The following is a 23,595-nucleotide window of genomic DNA, read 5'->3' as shown; positions in this document are numbered from 1 at the left end:
TATATGCAGTGGCTATCTTCAGCTCGTTACCATAGTGCTCCTGCAGCAACTTCCTGGCTTCTATGTATCCCCGGTCCGGTCTCATGTGTTCACAGCTTCTGACCAGGTCTTGTGGTTTACCACTGGTGTACTGTCCCAGGTAGTACAACTTATCACTGCTGCTCTCTGTTTTGGAGTCAATGGCTTGTTCAAAGGATCTGATGAAGGGCTTATACTTGAGTGGGTCGCCTTGGAACACTGGTATGTCTCTTTGAGGGAGTCGAAACAGATTCTGTTGTTTTACAAGCATCTCTGTAATTTCGTTCCGACGTTGCATCACTCGGTATAGGCTTCTTCCTGTGTCTTCAGGCTTCTGGTGGTCATCAGCAGGGTCTAGTCTAGACCGTCTGACGTCTGGGGTAGCATCACGTGCTCCTGTTAGTGGAGAGGCCACTCTTCCACGCTGTAATGCCAGGGGATTGCCTTCGGACTCTCTTGTAACTCTTGAAGGTGCCCTGGATCCAACTCTATGTGACAACATTGACTGGCAGTATTCGCTCCCGCCGTCCCGTGAGCCTTCATAATCTTCATACGCACTCAACCTGGCGTCTGAGACAGCGATAGCTGTTTTTATCTCCAGCTGTTCTTTCTTTGCCTGCACCTGGGCCTGTTGGGCCTGCAGTTGGGCCTGCACTTGGGCCTGCAGTTGGGCCTCTTGGACCTGCAGTTGGGCCTCTTCCCGTTCAAGAGCTTGCTTCTCCGCTAAAGATGCTGCGCGCGCCATCAACGCCGCCCGTTCAACCTCCTCTCTCATGCGTCGCGACGAGCTTGTGGTAGAAGCGACTGACCTGCGTCCAGAAACAGAGCTACCTTCTTTTCGATTTTTGCTCGGTCTGGCGGAAGTCTCTGAAATGCTATCGTCTGGTCCGACTTCATCGTCAACTTTATCTTTCTCTGCTGTATCAGCATCTTGACGAATCTTTAACATCCACTGTTCTGTGGCCTTGATATAGTCCTTAATGCTGGTTGATTTAAGATCAAACCAGTTGTGCTGATCAGCGTTTCCCTCTTCTTCAGACAGAAGTGCTAATACATCTTCATTGAGTACATTAAATTCTTCATGCAGCTTGGAGAAATTGTAATACATTATGTCTTCAGCTTTCTTAATATTAGCATTATCTTCCATGAGACGATCAATTATCTTCATTTTTCCAGTTATCTGAGCTAATTTAGCCTTCCTTGCACCTATGCTTCTATGTAACTTCTCTTCCATTGCCTTTGGGGGAGCTTTATTTCCCTCTTTTGGCCAGCAATCCTTCTGGCTGGGGGAAGCTCCTGGCTCCGTAAGGCCTCGGCCATTTTACCCGCAGCTCTTATTTAGCTTCTCAATAGAATGAACAAAGCAAGTAACAGTCACTGTACCTTCGCTTTCTTATATTGTCGTCTGGCTCCGTGACCATTCATGTATACGTTCGCCGACGATTCCGTCCTTTCCTTCTTAGGGAGCAAGTTTTTGACTAATGTAGTGGTGCTTCTTAGTTTCCAAACAGGCAGCCACTGAGCTGTGGGGCTTTTAACAACGAGTAGACGCGTGTCGAAATAAAACGTTCCCAAACGTAGCTTTGTCTTTTAAACTGTTTACTATAACACTTTACGAACAGAATTACAAAGCAAACATGTATAAACGAACATGGTCAAAAACTGTATTGCTCCAAACCTCACAACTTCTGCCTCCTTCAGCCACGTGGAGTTTAAACTGTAAAATGGCTGCATACCATGTGTGGCTTAGGGACTGTACCATTGTGGCAAGAATGAAGGGGGTGTCTCGGACTATACTACTGGAGCAAGAAAATAGGGGGTTTCTTAATACAATAAGTCAATCAGGTAAATTAACTGTATTATGCTATTTAACCAATATTTTTAAGTATTTTCTTAAGCTTTTATGGCTCTTACACGGTCTATAGTTTCCAGCCTTCTGTCTACTGCCCTTTTTAAATAAGGGTGTTACATTAGCAGTTTTCCAGTCTGCCGGGACCTTTGCCGAGTCCAGGGAGTTTTGGAAAATTATTACCAATGCATCCACAATCCCTACCGCCACTTCCCTCAAAATCCTAGGATGTAAGCCATCCGGTCCAGGTGATTTATCCACCTTGAGTCCCATTATTTTACCGAGTACCACTTCCTTAGTGATTTTGATCGTGTTTAGCTCCTCCCCCCCATAGCCCCCTGTTTGTCCAGTGTTGGGATATTCTTAGTGTCCTCTACTGTAAAGACTGATACAAAATATTCATTCAGTGTTTTTGCCATCTCCATATTTCCCACCATTAATTTCCCGGTCTCATCCTCTAAGGGACCAACATTTACTTTAGCCACCCTTTTTCTTTTTATATAACTATAAAAACTCTTACTATCTGTTTTTATATTTTTTGCTAATTTACTTTCATAATCTATCTTCCCTTTCTTAATTAATCTTTTTGTTATTTTTTGCTGTCTTTTAAAGTTTTCCCAATCCTCTATCCTCCCACTAGATTTGGCTACCTTGTATGCCCTTGCTTTTAGTCGAATACTATCCTTAATTTCTTTACTTAGCCACGGATGGCTGTCCTTTCTTTTACACCCTTTTCTTCTCAGTGGAATATATATTTTTTGGAAGTTGTAAAATAACTCCTTAAATGTACACCACTGATCATGTATCGTCTTACCCTTTAATCTATTTTCCCAATCCATTCTACTCAATTCCGCTCTCATACCTTCATAGTCTCCTTTATTCAAGCTTAACACGCTTGTTTGAGATCCAACCTTCTCACCCTCTAATTGAATATGGAATTCAACCATGTTATGGTCACTCATTCCAAGGGGATCCTTTAGTACGACATTTTTAATTAATCCTGTCTCGTTACACAGGACCAGATCTAAGGTTGCTTGCCCCCTGGTCGGTTCAGTTACATACTGCTCAAGAAACCCATCCCTAATACACTCAATGAACTCATCCTCAAGGCAGCCCTGCCCAATTTGATTTGTCCAATTAATATGATAGTTAAAATCCCCCATAATTATAGATGTTCCCTTATTACAAGCCTCAACTATTTCCTGATTGATACTCCGTCCAACAGAGTTGCAACTGTTCGGAGGCCTATAGACTACGCCCACTAGTGTTTTTTTCCCCTTATTATTCCTTATCTCCACCCAAACTGTTTCATTATCCTGATCTTTTGACCCAATATCATTTCTCTGTATTACAGTGATTCCTTCCTTTATTAACATAGCCACCCCACCTCCCCTTCCTACCTGCCTGTCCTTCCTGATCGTTAAATAACCTGGTATGTTTAATTCCCAGGCATTGTCACCCTGCAGCCATGTTTCTGTAATGGCCACAAGATCATACCCATATGTAATTATTTGTGCCATTAACTCGTCTATTTTGTTACGAATGCTACGTGCATTCAGATAGAGAACTTTCAAATATGTTTTGTGACACTTAGTTCCTGCTTTTGCCCTTTTTATTACTTTACCTTTTACTCCATACCTTCTGCCCCTTCCTGACATGCTCTGGTTTTTAATTTCCCCACTGCTACCTAAGTCTATGACCTTCTCTGTTGTCATTTTTATTATTTGCTCTCTAGGAACCTCCCCCGCACTAGTTAGTTTAAAGCCCTCTCTACAGCCCTAGTTATATGATCCGACAGGACTCTAGCCCCAGCACTGGCCAAGTGAAGCCCGTCCCAACGGAACAGCTCCCTCCTGCCCCAGTACTGGTGCCAGTGTCCCAGGAAGCAAAACCCATTTCTCCCACACCAGTCTTTGAGCCACGCATTTAACTCTCTAATTTTATTTGTCCTAGCCAAATTCGCTCGTGGCTCAGGTAATAATCCAGTGATTATTACCCTTGAGGTTCTGTTTTTTAATTTGACCCCTAGCTGCTCATACTCCTTTAACAGAACCAGCTTCCTAGTCCTATCTATGTTGTTTGTACCAACATGGACCACGACAACTGGATCCACCCCCTCCCACTGCAAGTTTCTTTCCAGCCCAGAGGAGATGTCCTTAACCCTGGCACCTGGTAGGCAACACAGCCTACGGGACTCTCGCTCTCGGCTGCAGAGAACTCTATCTATCCCCCTAATAATACTATCCCCTACCACTACAACATTTCTATTTACTCCCCCCTCTTGAATGGCCCCCTGTTCCACGTTGCTGTGGCCAGGTTGCTCATCCTCCCTGCAGTCCCTGCTCCTGTCCCCACAGGGAGTAAGAACCTCGAACCTGTTGGACAAGAGCAAGGGCTGCAGCTCCTCCAACACTACCTCCTGGATCCCCGTACCTGCCTCACTCATAGTCACACCGTCCTGTCCCTGACCATGGGCTACATCTGAATGAATTAACTTCATATATGTGACCAGCTCCTGAAACACAGAGTCCAGGAACTTCTCCCCCTCCCTGATGTGTCGCAGTGTCTGAAGCTCAGACTCCAGCTCATCAACACAGAGCTGGAGTTCCTGTAGCAGCAGACACTTGTCACAGATGTAATCACCGTGAGCCTCAATGGGGTTCACCGGCTCCCACATCTCGCAACAGTAACACATCACCTGCTCCATTCTATGTAATTAATTAAATTTTTTATTGTTAGTTATGGACACCCTCTGCCCGATTATAGATGCTAGTATCCCCTTTAATTTATTGGATTTAAATTAAATCAATCCCTCTAATTACACCAGTTAAATGGTTCACCAACAGTCACTCTGCACCAGAAAGGCCTTATTAACTGCAACCCACAGAGTTAAAGTTTGAAAAGAGCACCTAACACCCTACTTACCCTAACTCACAGCACTCTCTGCTGACCTCGCACTCCGTGCTTGCTCGCACTAGCAATGGTCTTTTTATACTGTTTGTTTGTTTACAGCCAAATGAGTCACCCCTGCTGATTGGTTAGAAAACTGGTTTTCACTGCCTGCTGTGCCAATTTACTCCTACTGCAGTGTAACCTTGTTTTACTCTTCTTAAACCAACAGAATCCCAAATACTTAACTTTTCCCCTTTACTTAAACTGCTTAAGTAATCTTATCAAGAATGATTTAAAGAGAAATAACAATTAAAGAACTCTCACACTTACCCAAACTCACAGCACTCTCTGCTGGCATAGCCCTCCATAGTTGCCCCAACTCCGACCCATTTTTCTGGTTGGTGGTCATTGGACATGTACTGGAGGTTCCCAGTAGGGACTCCCACCATCAAGACGGAGACCACCAATACAACTGAGGAAACTCAGATGAGAAGAGGCAGCAAGGGACCTTAAAGGGGCAGAAGCACCTCAAAGATCGGAATGAAGGCTCCCATCGAAAGCTTCATCAAGGCCAAGGCCTTCAACAAGTCAATGTTTGGGGTCAAATGGAGGAAGAGGAGACTGCTGCAAGGGCTTCTCCCTCCTTTGGGGGAACTTGGGGTCTTTACCACCACTTTCCCGGGCCTACTGCCACTTTCTACACAGCAGCTCTGGGAAGCGGTGGTGACTGAGGGAAATCCACCAGCAACACAGGTTCTGCCCTGCCACCATTTGCATGCGGTGGGCAGGGAAGGAGCAGCTAATGGCAGACCTGGCATGGGAGGGAAATGCCCGAATTGTCCCACAATCCCTACCAATTTTGGGCAGGATTCTGGAGGAGAATTCCCTCCAATATCTCTAATTTGTTGCCCACATATGTAATCTATAGTGAATTATCTTCAAAGAACATTAAATTCATACTGTACCTCAGGGCAACATGGCCTGTAATCAGTTGCTGAGAACTGTGGCACTCAAAGGCAGCATTTGACTGAGTGTGGCATCAAGGAGCCCTAGTAAAACTGAAGTCAATAGGAATCAGGGGGAAAACACTCCACTGGCTGGAATCATACCTAGCACAAAGGAAGATGGTTGTGGTAGTTGAAGGCCAATCATCACAGCCCCAGGACATCGCTGCAGGAGTTCCTTAGGGCAGTGTCCTAGGCCGAACCATCTTCAGCTGCTTCATCAATGACCTTCCCGCCATCATAAGGTCAGAAATGGGGATGTTCGCTGATGACTGCACACTGTTCAGCGCCAATCACAACTCCACAGATAATGAAGCAGTCCATGCCCGCATGCAACAAGACCTGGACGACATTCAGGCTTGGGCTGATAAGTGGCAGGTAACATTCGCGCCACACAAGTGCCAGGCAATGACTATCTTCAACAAGCAAGAGTTTAGCCACCTCCCCATGACATTCAACGGCATTACCATCATTGAATCCCCCACCATCAACATCTTGGGGGGTCACCATTGACCAGAAACTTAACTGGACCAGCCACATAAATACTGTGGCAACAAGACCAGGTCAGAGGCTGGGTATTCTGTGGCAAGTGTCTCACCTCCTGACTCCCCAAAGCCTTTCCACCATCTACAAGGCACAAGTCAGGAGTGTGATGGAATACTCTCCACTTGCCTGGATGAGTGCAGCTCCAACAACACTCAAGAAGCTCGACACCATCCAGGACAAAGCAGCCCGCTTGATTGGCACCCCATCCACCACCTTAAACATTCACTGCCTCCGCCACCGGCGTACCGTGGCTGCAGTGTGTACCATCTACAAGATGCACTTCAGCAACTCACCAAGGCTTCTTCGGCAGCACCTCCCAAACCCGTGACCTCTACCACCTAGAAGGACAAGGGCAGTAGGTGCATGGGAACACCACCACCTCCAAGTTCCCCTCCAAGTCACACACCATCCTGACTTAGAAGTATATCGCTGATCCTTCATCGTCACTGGGTCAAAATCCTGGAACTCCCTACCTAGAAGCACCTGGGAGTACCTTCACCACACGGACTGCAGCGGTTCAAGAAGGCAGCTCACCACCACCTTCTCAAGGGCAATTAGTGATGGGCAATAAATGCTGGCCTTGTCAGCGCCGCCCACATCCCATAAATGAAAAAAAAAATTATGCGGTGGGATTTTAGTGCACGAAAGCATAACGCATTCATGTGAGCTTCTTCACTATTATTTTAGCTGAAGCCTTAATCCATTTAACATGATTAATGCATTTTCTAAAGTTGTAGAGAAGAATTTCAGGTTAATTACCTCATATTCTAGCATTCTACAACGTGATTTCAGGCCTGTGTTGTAGAAAGGCTGGATTGCAGTTTTCATTATTTACATACACACTCTATATACATACACAATCTCAACAAAATGCAAGGTACAGTAAGCATCTGACAACAATGTTGTAATGAGAGAGTTGGACTGCAATATCTTACCATTGGTGCAATGGTACATAAGCTCTTGGATGCTGGCCAAACGTTTATCATCAACCTCAGGTAAAGGATGAGTAAAATTAAGAAAATCCGTTACCGGCAACTTTTTCATCATTTCCTGTTCAACCTTAGCAGGGTCAAAACCTTGTAGTACCTGAAACAGCAGCAAAATCCAGATCATTCAATTTCTATTTAAACAGTTTTATCCCAACAATTGGGAGTGGGGAAAACAAGAGAGAAAGAGGTTAGAACTCATTGGCCGCGTAATTTAGCACCTTAGCAACAGTATTTAAGGCTGGTTTTGAAAAAAAAATGGCATCTGCCTCACTTCCACCCACTTCTGGCATTGCCCAGGCTGTTCGCCATCTTGATGAGGGTGATAGCGTAGGTGGGACGTGCGTGCATTGGCAATATACAGAGTAGGCAGATTCTGACGTCCGTCAGCGTGTAACGCTGATTTGACGCACGATCTGCCATTTTGGACGTTGCTGCTCCAATCAACGCCCTTTCCTAAACACGCACAGATGAATGCACGTTCCACCAGCCCTATTTAAAGGGAAACATCTAACTTGCAGGTAAGTTGATTATTTCTCTTGTACTGGCCCTTGCACAGTTTGTATGAATACTGGGTTGCTGGAAGGCATTTATAAAGTTGTTAAAGTGTGCAGGGAGTGCTGATGGACAAGGCATTGGCTGCTACTGGAAGGCCTCTGAGTACTCCACTGGACCAGTCACTGTGGCAACAAGAGCAGTTCAGAGGCTGGGTATTCTGCAGCGAGTGACTCACCTCTTGACTCCCCAAAGCCTTTCTACCATCTACAAAGCACAAGTCAGGAGTGTGATGGAATACTCTTCACTTGCCTGGATGAGCATAGCTCCAACAACACTCAAGAAGCTCAACCCAATTCAGGACAAAGCAGTCCGTTTGTTTGGCATCCCATCCACCACCTTAAGCATTCACTCCCTCCATCCGTGGCTGCAGTGTGTACCATCTACAAGATGCACTGCAGCAACTCACCAAGGCTTTATTTTTTACATAGAATTACATAGGATATACAGCACAGAAACAGGCCATTCGGCCCAACCAGTCCATGCTGGCGTTTATGCTCCACTCAAGCCTCCTCCCATCTCTCCTCATCTAACTCTATCAGCATAACCCTCTATTCCTTTCTCCCTCATATCCTTAAATACATCTATACTAATTGGATATTAATTATGGTATTAATTGGACAGAACAGGTAGCTAAAGGGGATAAGGGAATGGAGTTCCTACAATATGTACAGGACTCCTTTCTAACCCAATATGTAAAAAGCCCAAGGGAGGATTTGATATTGGATCTAGTAATGGGGAATGAACCAGAGCAGATAAGAGAAGTAAAGGAAAGGGAACATATAGGCAATAGTGACCATAATCTAATATGCTTTAAGATGATAATTGAGAAGGACATAAGTATGACGAAAACCAGGTTAATAGATTGGAGAAAAGCTAATTTTGAGGGTCTGAGAATAGAACTTGGGGAAACAAAAATAGGCAACAATATTGGCAAACAACAATGTAGAACAGCAATGGGAAACATTTAAAACGGTGTTCAACAGAGTGCAGGAAAAATATATTCCGCTAAAAGGAAAGAACAAACTAAACAATAATGAGACTCCATGGATGAATAAAGGGAACAATTGAGGGTAAGGAAAGAGGCATACATTAAGTATACAGACAGCAGGGGAGTGCATGATAAGAGAGAATATGAAAAGATTGGGAGAGAAGTCAAAAAAACAATGAGAGAGACAAAGAGGAACTATAAAATTAAATTATCAAGGAACATACTGTAAAACAAAATAGTAGAATATTTTGTCGGCATATCAATAAAAAAAGGAAGGTTGGGATGGGAATAGGGCCATTAAGGGATAGTCAGAATAATACCACAAGTAATGATAGAGAGGTGGCAGAAATATTAAATAATTATTTTGCTTCAGTATTTACCAGGGAGATAGAACATGAGGTGGACATGAAATTGGATGATGAGATGAGTAATGAGATAAGTGCATTTAAAATAAAAAAAAGGGGATATATTAAATAAATTAATCAAACTCAGAGGATAAAACCCCATGTCCGGATAGATTGCATCCACGCATTTTAAAAGAATCTAGGGAAGAGATAGCAGAGGCATTACTACACATATTTAATAATTAATTAGAAAAAGGTATAGTACCAGAGAACTGGCGGATAGCTAACGTAATACTGATATTTAAGAAGAGGGATAGAACATGTCCAGGGAATTATAGACCAATCAGCTTAACATCGGTGGTAGGAAAAATAATGGAATCCCTACTAAAGGAGAAAATAGAAGAACATCTAGAAACCAAAAATATAATAATGAATAATCAACATGGATTTCAAAAGGGAAAGTCTTGCTTAACCAACCTTGTTGAATTTTTTGAAGAGGTAACAGAGAGAGTAGACAATGGCAATGCAGTAGATGTAATTTATCTGGATTTTCAAAAGGCCTTTGATAAGGTACCCCATAATAGACTGATGAACAAGGTCAGAGAATGCGGAGTCAGGGGACAAGTAGCAAATGGATTGCTGGCTGGCTTCAGGACAGAAAACAGAGAGTAGAAGTAGGAGTAAAGGGTAGCTAGTCACAGTGGCAGAAGGTGGGTAGTGGTGTTCCACAAGGATCAGTGCTGGGACCATTGCTGTTCACAATTTACATTAACAATTTAGACTTAGGAATCAAAATCACAATTTCTAAATTTGCGGATGACACCAAATTGGGGGGGGGGGCAGTCAATACTGAGGAGGACTGCAACAAGTTATAGGAGGTCATTAATAAACTTGCAGAATGGGCATATAATTGGCAAATGAAGTTCCACACAGATAAATGTGAGGTATTACATTTTTCTAGCCTCCCCCAAATGCATCTATACTATTTGTTTCAACCACTCCCTGTGGTAGTGAGTTCCACATTCTCACCACTCTTTGGGTAAAGACGTTTCTTCTGAATTCCCTATTTGATTTCTTGGTGACTTTATTATATTGATGGCCTTAAGTTTTGCTCTTTCCCACAAGTGGAAACACTCTCTCTGTGTCTACTCTATTAAAACCTTCCATAATTTTAAAGACCTCTATTAGGTCACCCCTCAGCCTTCGCTTTTCAAGAGAAAAGAGACCCAGCCTGTTCATCCTTTCCTGATAGGTATACCCTCGCATTTCTGGTATCATCCTTGTAAATCATTTTTGCGCCCTCTCCAGTGCCTCTATATCCTTTTTATAATATGACAGCAGTACTCAAAGTAATAGAGTTATACAGCACAGAAAGAGGCCATTCGGCCCATCGTGTCTGCACCGGCCATCAAGCCCTGTCTATTCTAATCCCATTTTCCAGCACTTGGTCCGTAGCCTTGTATGCTATGGCGTTTCAAGTGCTCATCTAAATGCTTCTTGAATGTTGTGAGGGTTCCTGCCTCTACCACCCTTTCAGGCAGTGAGTTCCAGATTCCAACCACCCTCTGGGTGAAAAAGTTTTTCCTCAAATCCCCTCTAAACCTCCTGCCCCTTACCTTGAAACTATGCCCCTTGGTTATTGACCCCTCTACTAAAGGGGAAAAGTTCCTTTCCGTCTATCCTATCTATGCCCCTCATAATTTTGTACACCTCAATCAGGTCCCCCCTCAGCCTTCTCTGCTCCAAGGAAAACAACCCCAGCCTGTCCAGTCTCTCCTCATAGCTGAAGCGCTCCAGCCCAGGTAACATCCTGGTGAATCTCCTCTGCACCCTCTCCAATGCAATCACATCCTTCCTACAGTGGCGACCAGAACTGCACACAGTATTCCAGCAGTGGCCTAACTAGCGTTTTGTACAGCTCCATCATAACCTCCCTGCTCTTATATTCTATGCCTCGGCTAATGAAGGCAAGTATCCCATATGCCTTTTTAACCACCTTATCTACCTGCCCTGCTACCTTCAGGGATCTATGTACATGCACACCAAGGTCCCTCTGATCCTCTGTCCTTCTTCCTAGGGTCCTACCATTCATTGTGTATTCCCTTGCCTTGTTAGTCCTCCCAAAATGCATCATCTCACACTTTTCAGGGTTAAATTCCATTTGCCACAGTTCTGCCCATCTAACCAACCCGTCTATATCGTCCTGTAGCCTGAGGCTTCCCTCCTCGCTATTTACCACTCCACCAATTTTCATGTCATCTGCGAACTTACTGATCATACCTCCTACATTCATATCTAAATCATTAATGTACACTACAAACAACAAGGGACCCAGCACCAATCCCTGCGGTACACCACTGGACACAGGCTTCCAGTCACAAAAACAACCTTCGACCATCACCCTCTGCCTCCTGCCACTAAGCCAATTTTGGATCCAATGTGCCAAATTGCCCTGGATCCCATGGACTCTTACCTTCTTGACCGGTCTCCCATGCGGGACTTTGTCAAAAGCCTTACTGAAGTTCATGTAGACTACATCAACTGCACTACCCTCATCCACACACCTAGTCATCCCCTCAAAAAATTCAATCAAATTGGTCAGACATGATCTCCCCTTGACAAAGCCATGCTGACTATCCTTGATTAATCCTTGCCTTTCCAAGTGGAGACTAATTCTGTCCCTCAGAATTTTTTCCAATAATTTCCCTACCACTGATGTTAGGCTCACTGGCCTGTAATTCCCTGGTTTATCCCTACTACCCTTCTTGAATAATGGTACTACGTTAGCTGTCCTCCAGTCCTCTGGCACCTACCCTGTGGCCAGAGAGGTTCTGAAAATTTGTGTCAGAGCCCCTGCAATCTCCTCCCTCGTCTCACACAGCAGCCTGGGATACATCTCATCTGGGCCTGGGGATTTATCCACTTTTAAGTCCGCTAAAACTGCGAGTATCTCCTCCCTCTCAATGCTAACTTATTCAAGAATATCACAATCCCCCTGCCTGATTTCTATGCCTACATCGTCCTTCTCCATAGTGAACACAGATGCAAAATATTCATTTAAAACCTCACCTACATCTTCCGGCTCTACACACAGATTGCCACTTTTGTCCCTAACGGGCCCTGCTCTTTCCCTGGTTATCCTCTTGCCCTTAATATACTTATAAAACACCTTGGGATTTTACTTTATTTTGCCCGCCAGTATTTTTTGATGCCCCCTCTTCGCTCTGCTAATTTCTTTTTTAAGTACCCCCTGTACTTTCTATACTCCTCTAGAGCTTCCACTGTTTTTAGTCCTTTGTATCTGCCAAAAGCCTCCCTTTTTTTCCTAATCCATTCTTGTATATCCCTTGACATCCATGGTTCACCGGACTTGTTGGTCCCACCCTTGATCTTTACAGGAACATGTTGGTGCGGTACTCTCTCTATTTCCTTTCTGAATGACTCCCACTGCTCGAATGTGGATTTTCCTACAAGTAGCTGATCCCAGTCCACTTTGGCCAGATCCTGCCTTATCGTATTAAAATCGGCCTTCCCCCAATTTAGAACCTTTATTTCCGGTGCATCTTTGTCCTTTTCCATGACTACCTTAAATCTCAGCAAATTATGGTCACTGTCACCAAAATGCTCTCCTACTGACACTTCTAACACTTGCCCCCGGCTACATTCCCTAGAATTAGATCCAGTACCGCCCCCTCTCTTGTAGGACTTTCTACATGCTGGCTCAAAAAGCTCTCCTGGATGCACTTGAAGAATTCCGCACCCTTTAAGCCTTTCACACTCTGACTATCCCAGTTAATATTGGGGAAGTTGAAATCCCCTACTATTATTACACTATTATTTCTACACTTCTCTGAAATTTGCCTACATATCTGTTCCTGTATCTCCCCCTGACTGTTTGGGGGCCTATAGTACACACCCAGCAAAGTGCTTGCCCCCTTTATGTTTTTAAGTTCTACCCATATGGCCTCATTAGAGGAACCTGCTAAGATATCATCCCTCCTTACTGCAGTAATTGATTCCTTGATTAATATTGCGACACCCCCTCCTCTTTTATACCCCCCCTCTGTCTCGCCTGAAGATTCTATACCCCGGAATATTGAGCTGCCCTCCCTCAACCATGTCTCTGTGATAGCAACAATATCATACTCCCATGTGTTCATCACCACCTTCAATTCATCTGCCTTACTCGCAAGACTCCTTGCATTAAAATAAATGACATCCAGCCTTGCCATACTCCCTTGTACCGTTACATATTTGCTCTGCCTTCCAGACTAACTTGGTTTTTCCTCTATATTTGGCTGTGCATCACCCCCTACTATAGCTCCACTCCATATCCCATCCCCCTGCCAAATTAGTTTAAACCTCCCCCAACAGCATTAGCAAACCTCCCCGCAAGGATGTTGGTCCCGTTCCGGTTCAGGTGCAACCCGTCCGACTTGTACAGGTCCCACCTTCCCCAGAAGCAGACCCAGTGATCCAGGAAACTAAAGCTCTCCCTCCTGCACCAACTCTTTAGCCACGCATTCATCTGCTCTATCCTCCTATTCCTATACTCACTAGCACGTGGCACCGGGAGTAATCCAGAGATTACAACCGTTGAGGTCCTGCTTTTTAATCTGCTACCTAGCACCCTCAATTCTTGTTGCAGGACCTCATCCCTCTTTTTACCTATGTCGTTGGTACCAATGTGAACCACGACCTCTGACTGGTCGCCCTCCCCCTTCAGAATTCCCTGCAGCCGTTCAGTGACATCCTTGACCCTGGCACCAGGGAGGCAACATACTTCGTGTGGTCTTTGACAGTGCCACCCAAACCCGCGACCTCTACCACCTAGAAGGACAAGGGCAGCAGGCGCATGGGAAAACCATCACCTGCAAGTTCCCTTCTAAGTTATACACCATCCTGAATTGAAAAAATATCGCTGTTCCTTCATCGTAACTAGGTCAAAATCCTGGAACTCCCTCCTTAACAGCATTATGGGAATACCTTCACCACATGGACTGCAGCATTTCAAGAAGGCGGCTCACCACCACCCTCTCAAAGGCAATTAGGAATGGGTAATAAATGCTGGCCTTTCCAGCGACGCCCACATCCCAGTAACGACTAAAAAAAAACTTGCTCCCAATCATGGGGGCTCTACTTGCAGCATGACAGGGAGATGGAGCAGAGGCAGCAAAGAGACAAGCTGCTCGCAGAGGGAGGAGGAGGAGGGGCAGGAGGGAGGGAGGGGTGGGGGGGGAAGGAGGGCTTCAAGGAGGAGGCCTTACCCATCTAGGGTCTTCAAGCAGCACTTCTACCTGCACCGTATGTTCGGCGGCTCCGCTTCACCAAGGAGGTGGACATGGAACTCTGCCACCTCTTGGAACCAGACCTGCAGCCCCAGAGCAGGGCAACAATGGCCTTGCCAGTGGCCCTCAAGGTGACTGTAGCCCGAAATCTTTTCACCAGCAGATCCTTCCAGGCTGGAACAGGCGACATAGCAAACATCTCGAAGTTCACCGTCCATCACTGCATCCTGGAGGTCACAGAAGCACTGTACACTGGGAGAAGGGACTTCATTGTCTTCTCTCTAAACAGAGAGAAATTGGAGTGCGCACGTGATTTTGCCAGGATATCAGGCTTCCCCATTGTGCATGGCGTCATTGACTGCACACACATGGTTTTGCAGGCGCCGCATTTAAATGGGGAGATGTACTTTAACTGCAAAGCATACCACTTACTTAATGTGCAGTTGGTGTACGACCATGCCCGGCACATCATGATGGTGAATGCCTGGTTTCCTGGCAGTAGTCATGATGCCTTCATCCTGTGCCAGTCCAGTGTGCCAGCAATCTTCCAACCACAACGTCGAACTCGAGGGTGCCTGCTAAGCGACAAGGGCTATCCATTCTACACCTGACTCCCCTCCGCAACCCCACCACTTGTGGCCAGCAGTCATATAATGACAGCCATTCTGCCATGAGGCACATCATCGGGCAGACCATCAGGGTTTGACCGCTCGGGAGGAGCTCTTTAGTACTCATCCGAGCTCAATTCAAGTTGTTCTGCTGCATCCTTTTCAGCCATGGTTCAGTGGGTAGCACACTCACCTCTGATTCAGAAGGTTGTGGGTTCAAGTCCCACTCCAGGGACTTGAGCGCATAAAGCTAGGCTGACACTCCAGTGCAGTGCTGAGGGAGCGCTGCACTGTCGGAGGTGTCGTCTTTCGGATGAGACATTAAACCGAGGCCCCTTCTGCTTTCTCAGGTGGACGTAAAAGATCCCATGGCACTATTTCGAAGAAGAGCAGGGGAGTTATCCCCGGTGCCCTGGCCAATATTTATCCCTCAACCAACATAACAAAAACAGATTATCTGGTCATTATCACATTGCTGTTTGTGGGAGCTTGCTGTTTGCAAATTGGCTGATGCGTTTCCCACATTACAACAGTGACTCCACTTCAAAAATACTTCATTGGCTGTAAAGCACTTTGAGACATCCAGTGGTTGTGAAAGGCGCTATATAAATGCAAGCCTTTCTTTTTTTTCCCTCCATAACTTGGCCATCATGAGGGCACAGTTCCGGATGGTCTGTCCGTGAGCGCATCATCAGGCTCCGGTTTCCTTGAATGAAACTCCAGATCCCCGATGCTCAACACTTCCCCACCTTACCATCCCTCTGTCACGGAACATCACAGCATCTTCTCAGCCACAATGCTGAAATGAAAGTCAACTAATCACCCTTGTGCATTCCCTTGGTGCCTGTCTATTTTGTGCCTTTCTCTGTCCTCGTGCTCCTATGAAGTGCTACCCCAGTGGCTGCAGCATGGCTGGTGGAAGGCTGCTGACTTTTAGTGGGCGAGACTGCAGATGGCCTTGCAGGATGACCTTGAACAGCTATTAGCCTAGAAGACCCGGCTGTAGACTCCACCACCTTAGCATGGGTGGCAGCATTCTGGGCTGGCTGGCTGACAAGCATCAGCAAGGGTACTGGCGGAGTGGCAGTGGAGGTACGAATGCTGTCATCTTGAGATAAGACAGCAGGTTCATGCTCCACGGAGCCACTAGCCCTCCCATGAGACGGCACCTCAGCAATCCCGGTAATCTGTTGGAGGACAGATTGCTGGACTGCTGTGAGACCCTGCAAGCCCCTTTCCAAGCTGGTAAACAAAGCCACCATGGCAGCAGTCTGCGCTTGCGTGGCAGCAAGGTGAGGCTGCATGAGAGCAGTCTAATCTTGCGTGGCAGCAAGCTGAGCCTGTCTGACAGAAGTCTGAGCTTCCAGTGCAGCACTCAGACATTCTCAGATGTTGGGTCGCTTCCACTTGTACTGCAATGGAAGCTGAGACATCGCCCATCAGACCCTGCATCATGGTTGGGTCCACAAGTCTGGAAATCATGGGCTCCAAGCTCTGCGCAAAGCCCTGTGCAAGGCTGTAACCGGACTCCACCATGCTCCTCGACAGTGACAACAGACTCTCTGGCAGGCTTGCCAATGCACCAAGCATTTCTGTGTGCATGCCCATCACCCTTCTTCTGAAGGCCACCCCATCGAATTCCTCATCTGACTCATTTGCAGGAGAACACGTGTTGCGATCTTGCTCTCCGGGGAGCTGGCACCTGCACTACCCTTTCCCCCTGCCCTGGCTGCAAGCCACTCACTCCCGGTGACTCATCACATGCAGATCCCGCCTCTATACTCCTCTCTGAAGTACGCGCAGTGCCATTTGCTGAGTTGATGCCTGTGAGTGGCGGATCGAGTGATGGTGTCCCTTCTTCCCTATCACTTTCCTCTTGTTCTTCCTGCACAGGCTGGGGTGGTTGAAGTTCTTGGGTATCTGAAAAGAGAAAGGTACAAAGGTAGGGTTGTAGTGAGAAGAGGGTGGGAAAGTAAGATGTGCATGCTTAACACCATCAGCAGCTTGTAAGTGAGAAGAGATTGCGGGATGAGGGGCAAGTGGGATGTGAGGAGGATTATATATGAGCAAACCATTATCATCAAGGCTTTCAGCATCACCGATTGCCATGGCCTCAGTGATGGCCTCTCCAATGATATCCAGCACTGTCTCCTCCAGCTGGGTCAGCTTATGCAGGCTTGCCCGTTCCCCCGCCGGTTAGCTGCTGCTGACACCGGTTATGTGCTTTCTTGGTCTGCAAGAGAATGGGAAGTGTGCCAGTGAGTGTGGTGCAATATGTTTGGGTGATGTGTCTGTCACGATTGAATAGCTGGTATTGTGTGCAAGGTATGATATGTGGATGTGAGGCTTGCAACAGTGTTAAGTGTGTGAGGGTGAGGTGAAGCTATGGTTGTCAGTCAAGATTGATAGAGATTGTTGATAGGTGAGTGATGGGGGTGTGGTGCATTGAGCAGCGTGTGAGGCTAGTGGCGCAGCTGGTGGGATGTGGCATTTGAAGATGCATTCACTGACCTTGACCTTTGGGTCATTAAACTTTTTTCGGTACTGGATCGAAGTCCTGGGGGAAAGATTGGTGGCATTGACCATTTCAGCAATCTGCTCCCACTGCCTTCTTACAGACTTTCTGGAGGGCCTCCTGCAGTAGAGGACCTTTTGACCACCTGCACTAAGGTCTCCAGTGCTGTGTCAGAGAACTGTCGTGCCCTTTCTCTGCCCTGTTGAGCCATAGGTACCTTTCTACTTTCATTTGCTACACTATCAATGAGGTGCTTCTTTCAGAAAGCACCTCCCCTTTAAGAAGTGCAGACAGCATTTTACATTGCAGGCTAACTTTAAATAGAGATCACACTTTCCACGAAATTGGGCCCCCTGCTGAACACTGAGCCAACCAGCAGCGTGTGCAGAGCTGGGCTCAGCGCCTCAATCATGTTAATTAGCACACAGCATGAATTTTGCGTGCTGCCTGCATTACTTTCAATGGGAGCGGGCAGATCACGCATCGCGATCCCCGTATCCGTTTTTGGACCTTATTGAATTTAGCCCCCATTAATTTTGCTTCTTTTTAAAATAAGGGATGCAATTCTGCTTAGAGCGCAGACAGTGAGTTCAATGAAAGTTATGACGCAATAAGCAATACCAATTTCTAAGCCTGTATTTTTCATTTCTATGCAACCCTGCTTTCAGGCAGGACCATAAAGACAGGAACTGGCTTCTTAATAATAGAAACTGGCTTCCAATGGGTAAATTACATGGGGGAGCATACCTCAGGATACAAAAGGGGCTTCAGATGGATCGGGGCAGAAGCTGATGGGCAGGAACACGCGAGGGTTGGAGCCGAATGGTTCTAAATGCGCAAATGACATTTGAGCCCCATTCTTCAGGAGCCTGCCCCAACGACAGTTACATCCTGCTCCCCCTCAATACTACTACACTCTAGCTGCTCCCAATACTGCTGATAATTCAGTATTCCTGGTAATACTACTTGGTGTAATACTTCTGTTCTAATAAAACGTTCGACTCACTGTAAGAAATATAGTACCGCAGAAGGTTTATATCTATTTATATTTATAGTATTGTATACAAAATAACAGTGGTGTTGGAGTGGTTTATGGAATGAAACACAATCTTACTGATTGTTGCCTTAACAGTCCAACTCTTGCTTTTGCAATTTATTTTGGAATCCAAATTGCTAAATGCATTGATACCTTGTAATGCGCTCCAAACAAACTGCTATTCTATGTAAGGGTGCCCATGCCTGTTGGATCTCATTTGCATTTTGCTGCTATAAGGTGTTTAAAATTATAACATACAACTGTTACAGATTTGATTGTTTTCTGATAAACAGATCCATACAGAGCTGAAGCATGAAAAACAGCTCATTCAACAGCATTTCCCAAGATGGAAACATAGATATTTTTAACACACACAAAATAACCCAGTTACCTTCAGATGATGTGTCCGCCATGTCAAGGTGTCATGGCGATTAAGGAGCAGGGGCTGTTTAAGCTCTTCACGTGGTCTCTTTTGTTCAGATTTTTTCAACTCTTCAATCATTTTCTGTGTAATAATATCAATTGGAAAGAATGTTATGCTCATATTGGGATTAATTATTTAAGAGCTATTCATGGTTGGGAAGTTCCACATTTTGTCAAGGTAAATGGAACCCGAGTTGGCAAACAAAATAGGTGTCTGGGTCAGAATTTTACTGGATCAAGATATACATTTATCTTTTGAAGATAAGAAAAACTGCAAATAATAGAAATCTGAATAGATACAGAAAATATTGGAAATGCACAAGTAGGTGGATCAATGACTGAAAGAGAATGTCAAGCTAAAGTTTCAGGTAAAACCCTTCATCAGAATACACAGCAGAAAGCCTCGGGGCGCTTGGGAGGGGGGGGTGGTGCGGGGGGGAGGTTGGTATGTAGCCATCATGAGTGTGCAGCAGACCTGATGGACCAGCTGGTCTTTTCTTGCCTGTCATTTTTGTATGTTTCGTATACTATTATTTCTACACTTCTACACTGAATTTACACATCTGCTGGCATAAATTTCATGTGCAAATTCTGGTATACGGAGTCCATTCATTGTTGAATGGGAGGCAAATTAGTGGGTAATAGAAAAGCATAAAGACAAGAGATTTTTTTGATTGTCTATCTCTACTTTAGTGGAATGGGAGGGGGTACCTGTTGCTCCTTCTCGAGTACAGATTTCTGTATATCTTCTTGTGGCTGAGGACATTCCTCACTTGGCAGAGGTTTATCTTCTTCAGCAACCTGCATACATCAAAACAAGAGAAACACAGGAGCATAAGAAATAGGAGCAAGAACAGGCCATATGGCCCCTCATGCTTGCTCCGCCATTCAATAAGATCATGGCTGATCTTCTACACCAACAATTCCCCGCACTATCCCCAAATCCCTTGATTTCCTTCGTACCCAAAAATCTATCGATCTTAGTCTTGAATATACTCAACGACTGAGCATCCACAGTCCTCTGGGGTAGAGAATTCCAAAGATTCACAGCCCTCAGTGAAGAAATTTCTCCTCATCTCAGTCCTGACTGGCCAACCCCTGATCCTGAAACTATGGGCCGGATTTTCTCAATGGGGGCGTGTTGGGGGTGGGACTGCTGGCTGTCGGGTTTCAGTCCCGCCCCCAATGACGTCCGGCCAACCCACGGTATTTTCCCTTGATTGACCTTGTTAAGCCTGCCCTGTGGGCTTAGCCGGCCAATTAAGGGAAAGCCGGCGACAGAGGACGTCAGCGTATGACGTTTCATCTGTCAAACATTTTTGACAGATGAATCATCAGCGTTTGACAGCTTTGAGAAGCTGTCAAACACTGACAATCTCTGTTCTAAGGTGAGCCCTTGCACTGAAGGCTCACCAAACCTCTTTCCTTAGCAGAAATCAGATGGCTGCTGCATCTGAGAATGCAGCAGCCATTAAGTCATCTCTGCCGTTGAGATAAGGCACCTCAGGATCCCTAAGGGTTGAAGCCTGTAGGAAGAAGCAAAGGTAAGTAAACTTTTTCTAACATTTTACACTCACCTCGCATACTTACCTCTCCACACTTGCACCCATCACTCACCTCCACAGTGGACTTTTCGATCCCTCTCACCTCCGTAGACCCATTGCTCACCTTGCTGTCCCTGGCAAGGTTCACAGCTGTCGGGAAGCCCGCACTTGCAGGGGTAAAATGGGGATAAGCCTCAAAACTACCTGTTAACAGGCAGTTAATTGGCTCTAATCCCCTTCCCGCCTCGAGGAGACGGGTCCCTGTGCAAGTTGGGAAGATGGCACAGAGGCGTGTTGGGAGCGGGTTCGGTACCCGCTCCCAGTTTCTGCCATTTTCCCGGCAGTCCCGCCTCCATACCCGCCTCCCCAGGGCTGGCAAAATCTCCCCCAATGACTTTTAGTTCTAGACTCTCCAGCCAGGGGAAACAGCCTCTCAGCAACTACCCGATCAAGCCCTCTAAGAATTTTATACATTTCAATAAGATTACCTCTCATTCTTCTAAACTCCAAGAATATAGGCCCATTCTACTCAATCTCTCCTCATAGGACAGCTCTCTCATCCCATTAAACTAATGCTAAGAAAATGCATTTGAAACTCCAGTTACATTAGCCATTTCTAGTTTTATTTAAGAAGTACAAAATTCCTCCTATTTTTTTTAATTTTTTTTTTATAAAAAGGTTCTAAATGTACATCCTGCCTTGTACTACATTGTAAAACATTATATAGTAACCGTGCAGAATTCATACTTAAACTCTGCCAATGACATTAATGGACCTGAAAAGTGACACCATTTTGATCGTCTTTGTTGCACTTTTGTTTGTGTTTATATGCTGACTGCAGTGCATGCTTCACTCCAGTTTCATTAAAAAAAATGTAATTACTGTATTATAGAAAGAAGATAAATTTATTTAATATCTTTTCACTTCTCTTAGGGCTTCCCAAAAGTTCTTCATAACAGCAACTTACATTTATATAGTGACCTTAATGTAAAGCATGTCCCAAAGCAGTTCACAAATACACATGAGGAAAATGGACACTGAGACAAGAAATGAGAAATTAGAAGGGGTAACTGAACATTTTGTCAAAGACATGAGTTTTGAGAAGGGTTTCAAAGGAAAGCCAGATGGATTGGTGGAGAAGTTTAGGGAGGAAATTTCAGAGAGTGGGAGCCAGGTAGCTAAAGGCTCTACACCAATGGTGGGAAAAAGGGAGGAGGAAATGGACAAAAACCCAGAGTCAGAGGAACACAGTGTTTGCGTGGGTGGGAGTGGTATTAGGGCTGAAGGAAATTCCAGAGATAGGGTGGAGGAACATTCCAGAGATAGGATTACATAGGATATACAGCACAGAAACAGGCCATTCGGCCCAACAAGTCCATGCCGGTGTTTATGCACCACTCGAGCCTCCTCCCGTCTTTCCTCATCTAACTCTATCAGCATTAACCTCTATTCCCTTCTCCCTCATATGCTTATCTAACCGCCCCTTAAATGCATCAATACTATTCACTTCAACCAGTTCCTGTGGTAGCGAGTTCCACATTCTCACCACTCTCTGGGTAAAGAAGCTTCTTCTGAATTCCCTATTTGATTGCTTGGTGACTATCTTATATTGATGGCCTCCAGTTTTGCTCTTCCCCACAAGTGGAAACACTCTCTCTGTATCTAGTCTATCAAAATCTATCATAATTATAAAGACCTCGATTAGGTCACCCCTCAGCCTTCTCTCTTCAAGAGAAAAGAGACCCAGCCTGTTCATCCTTTCCTCATTTCTGGTATCATCCTTGTAAACCTTCTCTGCACCCTGTCCAGTGCCTCTATATATTTTCTGTAATTGGCAGCCAGAATTGTATGCAGTACTCCAAGTGTGGTCTAACCAAGGTTCGATACATGTTTATCATAACTTCACTACTTTTCAATTCTAGAAATTGAAATCCTAGTGCTTGGTTTGCTTTTTTATGGCCTTGCTAACCTATGTCACTACTTTTAGTGATTTGTGTATCTATACTCCAAGATCTCTTTGCTCTTCTACCCCACCAAGACGAGAACCCTCCAAGTAATAAGTGACCTCCCTATTCTTCCTACCAAAATGTAATACCTCACATTTATCTGTGTTGAACTTCATTTGCCAATTATATGCCCATTCTGCAAGTTTATTAATGTCTTCCTATAATTTGTTGCAGTCCTCCTCAGTATTGTCTATCCTCCCAATTTGGTGTCATCCGCAAATTTAGAAATTGTGTTTTTGAACAGTGGTCCCAGCACTAATCCTTGTGGAATACCACTTCCCACCTTCTGTCACTCTGTATAGCTACCCTTTACCCCTACTCGCTGCTTTCTGTCTTGAAGCCAGCTAGCTATCCATCCTGCTACTTGTCCCGACTCCACATTCTCTGACCTTATTCATTAGTCTATTATGTAGTACCTAATCGAAGGCCTTTTGAAAATCTAGATAAATTACATCTACTGCATTACCCTCATCAACTCTCTGTTACCTCTTCAAAAAATTCAACAAGGTTGGTCAAGCAAGACTTTCCCTTTTAAAATCCATGCTGACTATTCATTATTATATTTTTGGTTTTTAGATGTTCTATTTTCTCCATTAGTAGGGATTCCATTATTTTTCCTACCACCGATGTTAAGCTGAGTGGTCTATAGTTCCCTGGACATGTTCTACCTCCCTTCTTAAATATATCCGCCAGTCCTCTGGCACCACACCTTTTTCTAACAAATGATTAAATATGTGTAGTAATGCCTCTGCTATCTCTTCCCTAGATTCTTTTAAGATGCGTGGATGTAATCCATTCGGACCAAGCATTTAATCCTCTTTGAGCTTGATTTAGTTTATTTAATATTTCTCCTCTTTTTATGTTAAATGCAATTATCTCATTACTAATCTCATCATCTGATGTCATGTCCACCTGTTCTAGTTCCCTGGTAAATACTGAAGCAAAGTAATTATTTACTATTTCTGCCATCTCTATTGCTGCATGTGGTAT

At 45.0% G+C, this 23,595-nt stretch overlaps 1 protein-coding gene across 1 annotated transcript in view; it reads right to left on the bottom strand.

The window, feature by feature from the left end:
- The window catches only part of spag17 (sperm associated antigen 17), a 348,837-nt gene that overhangs the window by 218,937 nt on the left and 106,305 nt on the right, over positions 1-23,595 (bottom strand). Inside the window, 3 exon segments of the mRNA XM_086006806.1 lie at positions 7,245-7,395; positions 19,024-19,137; positions 19,767-19,856. Coding sequence (XP_085862932.1) covers positions 7,245-7,395; positions 19,024-19,137; positions 19,767-19,856 — 355 coding nt within the window.

This window comes from Somniosus microcephalus, chromosome 14 (assembly GCF_052327205.1).
Source record: "Somniosus microcephalus isolate GS21.2 chromosome 14, FLI_Smic_1.0, whole genome shotgun sequence".
In the NCBI taxonomy this organism is placed as follows: Eukaryota; Metazoa; Chordata; class Chondrichthyes; order Squaliformes; family Somniosidae; genus Somniosus; species Somniosus microcephalus.
This window is presented reverse-complemented; position numbering and strand designations above follow the sequence as displayed.